General features: G+C 36.1%; 2 protein-coding genes across 3 annotated transcripts; one reads left to right on the forward strand and one right to left on the reverse strand.

The window, feature by feature from the left end:
- The first annotated feature begins 908 nt into the window (after positions 1-908).
- On the forward strand, positions 909-7,173 carry LOC124308200 (uncharacterized). Of its 2 annotated transcripts, XM_046770676.1 has the most exons (5): positions 910-1,084; positions 1,607-5,688; positions 5,779-5,995; positions 6,071-6,273; positions 6,467-7,173. In XM_046770676.1, exons 2-5 carry the CDS (start codon positions 1,617-1,619, stop codon positions 6,850-6,852), a joined length of 4,878 nt encoding a protein of 1,625 aa, XP_046626632.1. In that variant the 5' UTR covers positions 910-1,084; positions 1,607-1,616; the 3' UTR covers positions 6,853-7,173. The 2 variants fall into 2 exon arrangements, with proteins under 2 accessions (XP_046626633.1, XP_046626632.1); XM_046770677.1 differs by lacking the exon at positions 6,071-6,273 and having other exon boundaries at positions 909-1,084; positions 6,467-6,638.
- Positions 7,174-7,593: 420 nt separating this feature from the next.
- On the reverse strand, positions 7,594-9,066 carry LOC124308203 (programmed cell death protein 2). Its single transcript, XM_046770681.1, has 4 exons — positions 8,610-9,066; positions 8,055-8,475; positions 7,851-7,953; positions 7,594-7,770 (listed from the first exon to the last, which is right to left on the reverse strand). Exons 1-4 carry the CDS (start codon positions 8,986-8,988, stop codon positions 7,597-7,599), a joined length of 1,077 nt encoding a protein of 358 aa, XP_046626637.1. The 5' UTR covers positions 8,989-9,066; the 3' UTR covers positions 7,594-7,596.
- Between the last annotated feature and the right edge of the window lie 1,093 nt (positions 9,067-10,159).

The raw sequence follows: 10,159 nt of genomic DNA on the forward strand, positions 1-10,159 counted from the left end.
AATTCTTTTTTTCTTGCGTTACAAATTTTGCCGCCCCTGAAATCAGCATCTGAACTCGAGCAGCAGCGATTTCTGCTATGATTTCTGGAATTGTCAATAAAGCTTTCATAAATTCTGCTAAAATCGAATTGAAATGTGTAAAATTCCTGATCGGAGATATATCTCACGCGAGGTGGCTTGGCTTTTTTGAGGTGAAATATTTGTCCGATCAGCAATTTTTTATGTCACATCCCAATTCGATTTTTGCAGGACATATCAAAGATCTGTTGTCATTCATGTCGAGGATTGTAGCAGAAATTGCTTTCGATGTTCGTAACAAAGGTTGCATCAAAATTACTTTGGTTCGTATTTCCGATGTATCCCAAGATTTCCGACGTAACTCCTGTTAGTTTTGAGTATTATTGTGTAAGAATGATGCGATTGGCTTATTCGTCACGTATGGCAAGACACGTACTTGTATGTATGTACAATAATAACCAATGAAAATTTTGCCGTCAATTTTTTTCTCAGTCATATTTGTTGCAATGACATCGTTTGTTAATATATTTGTGACTTGTTTCGTTATTTCCAATTGACCGTCCTAGATTTTTCAATTTTTACAATAAAAACGCAACGAAGAACCACTGACGCAACTACGTAATTTTGACGCGTGGCATTTTGCCGTTGCATCGGCACTTCGTGATCGGCAAAGTGATCGGTACCCATTTTCACGGGTGTCTTTTGGCTGTCGACGACTTAGCGCTGCAGCGTCAATTTGCCGTCGGGTCAATTTGACGCCAGTGAAAATTTAGCCTTACGGACCACGGAATGTTTCGAATTGCGGCCACCAGGTTCGCTTACCTCGACGCACTACATCGATGCATACGTAGCAGAGAGAAGTGTATATATATATCAGTGGAGAAACCTTACGTAGTACTCACTGGTAGTACTAGGCAACGAACGGTCAACGGAATTCACCAATGTCGCGTTGTGAATACGGCCGCGCAAAGAACACGTTCATTTACAAAAGGATTTTGTCCAACAGATTTTTCTTCATCGATTCGGTGTTTGATAACTAGCGCTGGACGGACAAAATATTGTGATGGTAAGTTCATAATATGCAGCTCAATCAATGTCCATCGTTCGAACAACATTCTTCTGACAACGGTATAAGAATTCTGGCTAGTTAACCAGAGACCCAATGCGTCTTTCATCCGGGTGCACGTTATTTTTCCGATTTTCTGGGCAACCAGCCATGTCGTTTAAACAATTTACCATTTACCATTATACCAATGTATCATTCAAATTATAGTTTCATGTTTTTAGGCATTGCGCTGATAATTTTTATAGCTGTAATTTTTTGGGTGGAAAGGTGAAATCCCAGAGATGCTTTACAGCCTGTGACAAATAATCTGAAACGTTTTTGATGTGGCTTTTTACATCAGCGGCATTGCGATTATTATACATCTAGCTGGTGTGATGATAGATTCTGATAATATCAAAATTGATCAATAAGTTCCTATAGTTCCAGTTTGTCCGAATATATCTGCGAGTAAATTAGATTCCATATTCTCACATGCATCAGCAAATGCTGCTGCTCATCTGATAATAATATTCTAATTTTCAGATAAAATGCAATGACACTAAAAATGGATCTGGCTTCAAAATGTACATTGGAATACACACCAGCAAGATTTAGCGCCAGAGGCATTTTTATAACTGACAATGGCTATTCATGCCTCATTTGTAACATAAAAATTGTCAATCTGGTGGACAGCATCAAGCATGTATCTAAAAAGGAGCACTGTGATAAACTTCACAACATGAGGATCGCTTGTTTCAAGGTTGAAGGATTTGTTCTTTGCGATATATGTACTAATTATGTAACAGAAAACTGGAAAGATTTCCTAATTCATTTCAACCAAGAACATCATTTCCAGAGTGTGAAGGGAAATGACAATCAGCACATCTCTTATGTTTCGAATGTGACTCTTGTGAATAATTATTTAATTGAGCAGGATCCAGGATATTTTTTTTGCCTATTCTGCAATGCGTTAATAATCGGAGATCACTCAGTCTTTACGCATATTAGAGAAAAAAAACATGTAGAGTTACTCACAACTTTTACCGAGAAGTACCCACCCGAAATACTCTTTGAAGCTGAATGTCGCAAGTGGGCAAAAAATTTTATTTACAAACTAGTACAATCAGAATTCTATTGTACTTTGTGCAATAATTCGATAAAAGGGAGAAGAAATTGTACCAAGCACATTACTTCTGATGACCATATAACAAAAATGGTAACAAGCGAGAATATTGAACGTGAACTCTTTGATAACTGCATTAAGAGGAAACAAATGCTAGATTCATACGGATGTCCAGGATTTGGAACTTCAAAAGATCCGCTAGATGATGCCAAAGCGATGTGTGCTGCAAATCTGATGTTACAGGGAACATGTACATCACAAAAATTTAGTGCAAGAGGTACTGAACAGATTAGTTCCAGTATTCGTGTAGAAAATATGCTAACCAAGGATGATCTTAATTATGAACCTCTTTGTAATGAGATTAAGGGGAAAAAAAAACCAGGTACAACTGAAGTTGCATATTTACAGTTATCAAAGAACCTGCTATCAGAATCTTTTGATAAAATTATTTGTGAAAACTCAATAACGGGACCAGTTCCGCTAACGGGTCACTTCATATGCGAGCTGTGTTCCTGTAGCATTGCCAGCCGAGAAACCGTCTATGAACATATATCAGGTCACCGACACAGGAGATTGAGGAAAAAAGTCGATTCCATGAAATCACAGGAAATTACCAATGTTTACGAAACATTTCAAGATTTGTCAAGTAGCTGGGAGTCAACTGAAAGTTCATTAGCTAATTGGGAAGTATGTGAAACTCAATCGCAAGGTAGCAATTTATTTGAAAATTCATCAAGTTCTTGGGAGTCATGTGACAAGATTTCGAATAGTTGGGAAACAATCAGTACATCAAGCTCATATTCGGCACAACAGGCATCAATGATGTATGAAATATCAGATGCTTTCATGCCATTGATTTCAGAAAATTTATTGGAACGTCGAAAAGGAGAACTATATTGTGTAGCTTGTGAAGCCCATTTGAGAAATCTGGATAGTTTCCTAGGCCATACAAATAGTAAACGCCACAATGCACGTTTGAAGATATACAAAACTCAGATCTCCCAAAAAAATAACAAGTTACTTGCAACTTTACAAAACAATGTTTGTTCCAATGTACATGAAAGGTCAGTGGATTGTAAATCATTTGAGTATGCTAAGAGAGTGGTTGATAAACCTGTAAGTCGACCATCCAAACTGTTGGAGGTACCACAAGATCTAATTCCATTGATATCAAAACATTTGTTGAATCATTTGGAGAAGGAAATATATTGCAAAGCTTGTGATGCTCATCTTTTAACTCCAATCAGTTTGATAAATCACACGATGAGTAAAAATCATATCGCAAGATTAAATACTTACGGAGATCAAATTGCACAAAGCAGTAAAAAGTCATCATCGAATACTTCAGAAGACAGCAGAGCTCCCAATACAGCTGTGCATCCAGTTAATAAAAAACCCCTACAGTCGGTATCAAAAAATCTTGCAAAAGCAGAGAGTCAGCGATCTACAAAATTGCTTGATGTACCGAAAAGCCTTGTATCATTGATTACCAAGCATTCGCTAGATCATCGAGAAAAGGAACTATATTGCAAAGCTTGTGATGCTCATCTTTTAACTCCAACCAGTTTGATAGATCACACAACAAGTAAAAATCATATCGCAAGATTAAGTATTTACAGAGATCAGATTGCACAAAGCAGTAAAAAGTCGTCATCGAGTACTTCAGAAGACAGCAGAGCTCCCAATACAGCTGTGCATCCAGTTAATAAAAAACCCCTACAGTCGGTATCAAAAAATCTTGCAAAAGCAGAGAGTCAGCGATCTACAAAATTGCTTGATGTACCGAAAAGCCTTGTATCATTGATTACCAAGCATTCGCTAGATCATCGGGAAAAGGAACTATATTGCAAAGCTTGTAAGGTTCACCTACAAAGTCCAAGCAGTATAATCGCGCATACGGGGAGTAAATACCACATTACAACGTTGAAATATTACAGAGATCAGGTATGGCGAAAAAACGAAACGTTATTGAGTACTTCAGAATATAGTAATGCTACGAACGCATCTGGCCCTATAATTAGTAAAGATCCACTGCAATCGGTATTAAGAAGTAGCGAGAAACCTGCAACTGTTACATCAAAAAATGCAATTGATGTATATCGTAAAGTTTGTAAAACTCATATAGAAACACCAGAAGCCATGGAAAATAACATCAAAAGTGAACAACACATGGAAAATTTTGAAAGTGGTAATGTTCAAGAAAAGAAGAAAGAATTATATGTAAATGAAATGCCATCCACATCATTCGGCAATTCAATCAACAAAATAAAGTTGCCAGACTCACAATCAGATATAATCTGCAAAGTTAATGTCCAAGCTGAAGACTCATTGTCAGGAGCATCCAAGACAAAGAAAGTACGAGTACGAAACAAAAAAAAATCAAACAAGTCTAATCGTGAATCTCAAATTCTAGAAGTAAAATGCAACCTCAGCTGGCAAGAGACTGTTGTAAAAAATTCAAAGTTTTTGGATAATTTGCGAGAAGCGGGACAAAATCAGGTGGAGAATCCGATTAACCATTCGAAGGAATTTAAAAAAGGTAGAAGAAAGAAGGCTGTGCCAAAATATTTACACGCCGATATGCAGCACATTTATAGTATGAATCCAGAAAAGTTGAGGATAATCAAATTAAGTTGCCAATTATGTTTTCCAAAAACGTCATCTGTAATATATTGTCTAATTTGTCAAAGAAGCATACCTTGTAAATTGCAGACTTTTTACGAACATATCTGCAGCCTGACACACACTGCGAATTTAGCTGAGATGGAAACAAACGATCAACACTTTATAAATTGTCCAGATCAATTTAGTGACTTGACACTTGCAAAAGAGTTGTCTCAAGAAATTTCAGATGCAAATGTTCAATGTTTTGCTTGTGACTTGTCAATTCAAAATGATCATGCAGATATTATTAAACATGTTACAGAAGATTTTCATCAAGAAAGAAAACAGTCATGGAATATAGTTATGGATAAAATTCTACAGGATATTTTAGTTCAAATGAAAAGCACTTGGTACAACATTCAGAAATATTGGTGCCAGCTTTGCGATATTCAGTTTAATACGGAATTTTTCTTCACAGAGCATTTAGAAGGGAAAAAACATCAAAAATGTTTGAAGAAAACGGGCATATTTGTGAACAGACTAATTTACGATGCTTGCATATCATGTGCTACGTTGTGGTTGGGTTTTCCGGCACTTTATGCACAGCATTGTGAACAGCCATTGCACAAGTATTTAGTTCAGCGTGGAGACTATGCAAAATGTGTATTACCAAATCAAGCGAAAGCTCTATTAGAAAATGCTGAGGCAGAGGTCATAAGCCTAATTGCATTATCCGATCAAGTATTAAATGTTCAAAAAACGAAAGTTAACTCCTTGTTAAAATGCCTAGAAGATACCGTCAAAGTCAAATTTCCTGAAGCCAAGGCTTATCCTTTCGGCTCAAGAGTATCTGGCTTAGGTTTCCCAGAAAGCGACATAGACGTATTTTTGGATTGTGGTAAGCATATTTCTAGATGTTCAACTATTGAAACAATTTCGTCCTAGCTGAATTGGTATTCTATAAACTTTTTCTTTCATTTTTTTTCAGGTACATATGACGGGAAAAAAACCTCTAAAACCTACCAAATTGATATAATTAGTTCTGTCGAGAATTGTTTACGTGTTAATGAGGAATCATGGGAAATTGACGAGATTCTCGTGTCGACTAGAACCCCCATTATCAAATTACATCACAGAAATACAGAACTAAGCTGTGATGTATCATTCACAAGTGGTCTAAGCGTTGAAAATACTAAACTATTAAAGTAAGAAAACTTGTTTTTGGATTATATTCCTAAGAAATTTTTTCACTGGTAATTTAAATCATTACTTTTGTCCAGATGCTTTATCGACAATTACCCGCTCTGCCGACAGTTAATGTTGTTTTTGAAGAAATGGCTTACTTTTTGCAATTTATCAGGCTCACGGTATATTACGAATTATGCTATCTGTTGGTATGTCATTTTCTATCTTCAAGTGGAATCAATTCTACCAAGCGTTGCCAGCCTGATTGCCAAAGAAAATAAGTCCCAAATAATTAGTAGTAAGTATTTTAACATAAATGGGCTTATTATGTTTAATCACTTCAATATACCATGAAAACCATTCTCATAGTTGAACTAAAAATCTAGAATCAAGGAATAAGGATAACTTTATCTCTATGTTCCATACTATATTGTAATATCTTACAAATTTATTGTCTCATCAATTTTAATCCATTTATTTCATCATTTAAGATTGGGAAACTGGAATCTGTGCGACATTTGATGTCAGTGGGCACGAATATACCTTTACGAAGTTATTGTACGGATTTTTCGTTTTTTACTCCAATTTTGATTATCGGCATTCCGTGGTCTGCCCGCTTCTTGGTCGCACCATATTGAAAAATGATTTTGAGGATCTCAATCTACTACCAAAAGAGATGACACCATACGTTGATCTGGTTAAGAACAGTAATGATGACTGCATAGAGTTATTTAGAATTGATTCAGAGATGTGCATTCAAGATCCTTACGACTTATCACATAATCTCACGAAGGCAGTACCAAAGTTAACTTTGAATCGTTTTAGGCGGTTGTCTGCAGCAAGCGCAAACATTTTGAAAACTTTCCTACAATGCTAAGGTTCAGTCAATATGTTCTATCGCTGTGTTACAAAGTTTCTTCTATTTGCGTAGCAACTTTACGTCTAAGATATGATTTTAGTACCATCTTACACTTCAGTGTAAAATGTGCATTTTTACTTCAGACGAATCATGTTTTTTATATTGGAACGAACATTATGTAGTTGGAGTTTTTTTAGTTTGTCCTTTTTTACTATAATTTCAAACGGGGTCCTTTTCGGTTATGTATACACCATGCATCATGTAGTCTATGGTATTGTGATTAAAAACCTAGAAATTTTATTGCCCATTTATTTTGCATTGATTAAATATTTTTAAGCAATATTGTGAACTTCTCAAACGTGAAATCCTAAAATTTCCATTGATTTCAGAACAACTTTCACTCTGTTTGCAAAGTCTGAAAGTAGTGTCAAAAGTTACTGTTTCAAGTATATCTAATTAATCAAGTCGTTTTATATAAAGGTGCTGTGACAGTTTAAAAAATAATGTATTTGTTCTCATGATCATTACGCTCATTTTAAGAACTTGCTGCGTATAATTAAGAAAAAAGGCGTTCTTGTATTAAGTATAGGAATATAAGTAATTTTTACTTAATATGATGTGTATATGAATCCAAGATAAGTGGTGTAAGCAAGTATTTTTGTTGTAGTCCAATCTATGGAACTTGAAATACTTATTCCCAAATATTTTTTTAACTTTATGCAATGTGAAAGAAATAAAGACATATTTTTTATCTACCACTTATCATAAACTTTCTTTATTCTCTGCATCTACAATATCTTGTTTCCACACATATTCTGTGACGTAACCGTTCGCTGTTTCACATGAGTTTTTACATGTAAAGATAGCCAATATTCCCCAATCCAGACTTTCCAGCGTATCCTCAAATTGAAGGTAATTCAAGAGCTGTGGCATAATCTGTACAAGAACTTTGTATTATATATATACTCAGAAACCGGAAAGCAATGATTTTCTCAGTTATATTTTTATCCACAGACCTGAAACTCAAATTGCCTTTTGCTACCACATTCTCGACAATCTGGAATTTCTTGAACTTGATTTTCAGACGATATATACAAGACATTACCACCCCTCTCATACCTTTGGTGGAATATGAAATAAAATAAATATAATAATGTACATATTAAATCAAGTTGCTTATTATTGCTATGATAGAGGGAACAATTTGTGATCCAGTATACCTCAAGATTTGATCTGGATATTTCTTTACTGTAGTGGTAAATTCGAAAAAAACTTCATCTTCATTTGCTGCAGACATTTTCAGTAAGTCAGCATCAACATTATCTTCATTTTGAAGCGTGCCTGCCTCATTATGAACTATTAATTTTTCATATTCTATTATTTCTTGATTTTCATCAACCACATTTTCACTTCCTGAAAGTTGATCATCGTTTTCCTCTGTTTCAACAATGATTTCATACTCAGGTAGTAACAAATTAGATTTTGCCGCATCCCAACTCATTCCACAATAAATCTTATGGCCATGTGTCCAGTCATAAACTTGATGTTCACGAGAACAGTAATTTACTTTTTTGCATTTGGAACAGTGACTAGGTGCATTGAGTCCGCATACATAACATGATTTTGTCCAAGTCTCTGTGGCTGCAAAATCAAATTTAAGAACAATATAGAATAATCCAAGGAATTAAAGGATAAACAAAATATCATTACTTAAATATGATGGTTACGAATGAAATATGGTTAAAATATGGAGTATTTAGAATGCCAACGCATACTTATGTCTGGTCTCCACTCTTCGGATTCAATTGGCGGGTTGGATGGATAAAACTTGTTATCTTTTTCTAGTTGCGAACGAAAGACTTTTAAATTACTGTTATTATTTGGTTTACAACATTTCGGGTTTCTGCAGATGAAAATAAATATTGTCCTATGGAAGGCCTTTGCATTATTTTCGTATGGTGCATAGATTTGGCATAAAAATATGCATGGCTGTTTGCAAAATTGACACTCAACATCCTCCTTACGAGGAATATCTTTCAAATTTAGCCACGCAGGTTTACCCCCCACTTTACTAGGAAAGAATCTACTCGCCAATCTCCATTCTTCGCAGTCTTCTATAAATCCGATATCAATTCTACCGATTTTATTTTCCATTCTTTGACTTAACTCACTGAGCGAATTAAACTACTTGTTACTCCACGGTGCTCCACAGCTTCGTACATGTGTTTAACGAAGGTTTAACCAACATTCAGCCGATATATAAAGACGGATAACCCCGGGTTATTTTGCGTAACAGTTTGCCGGGTTTGGAGGTATTAGCAGTTTCACGTATTATCAACCAAGCAGTTGACCACAGCGGTGAGAGAAGTTCTTCATAACCAACTACTACCGCGTGCAAAACGTGGGTAACATAGCGTCGTCATAGTGAAATTGAACAGTTAAGAAAATCCTTAAGAAATATCTGTAAGTGGTCGGAGAAATCATACTTCGTCTGACATCGTACGTACGGTAATGCTCTAAACATTTGATCGCGTCGCATGTAGCTTATGTGGGTTTTCACCGGGCCGTTGAGACCGTAGAGATATAGGTATAAAATCTAACGTATCAACGGCGCAAGCGTCCCGTGAACGACTTCAAATCGGTTCTCTAAAGGACAGAAGATAATAATTTTCTTGCCCTCTCTGTCGCTCTACCCATCGAGTGAGGGCCACGAGATGAGAAGAGCGCCGTGCGGCATCAGTTGTTTCGGAGCAATCGGAGCAGAATCATGTGTTTCCAGCATCGGTTCAACGTTCAGACCGCGGTGTTCAGGTTGTGTCACGTTGTTCGATTAGTGTATTTTCACCATGCTCATCTGTGAATAATACACGAGGAGCAGCGCGTAGCCTGAAGAAAAACTGAGTTACTGAAATAAAAACGTCCTGCGAAAGTTGAAGGTGAATTTCGTGTCCCGAGTTTTCATTGTTTTGTGTAACTTCAGATTTCAGTGATATCTGTTTGTCCCTGTGCGTCGAATGTCAATATTATTATTTTTTTGGCTGATTTTCGGCAAATGCGCAGTTGCATTGTTAGCAAGGTTATTCAGTCGGTTCAAACAGACAGATACAGTACAAAAAGAGAGTGTAGGATCGAGTGTTATTGCGGTGCGGATATGTGCATTATAAGAGATTAGTGAAGATCTGATTTATCTACAAAGTGCGACGCTTCACCAATGAACCTGAGATGCTACAAGAACTACTACGTATAAAAGTGTGGAGCAACCCAGAGTCGAGGTAACAATGCTTATTTTAATTGATTGATAATTCAAGGTGGTACATCGGATAGA

The sequence above is a fragment of the Neodiprion virginianus genome, chromosome 6, assembly GCF_021901495.1.
Source record: "Neodiprion virginianus isolate iyNeoVirg1 chromosome 6, iyNeoVirg1.1, whole genome shotgun sequence".
In the NCBI taxonomy this organism is placed as follows: Eukaryota; Metazoa; Arthropoda; class Insecta; order Hymenoptera; family Diprionidae; genus Neodiprion; species Neodiprion virginianus.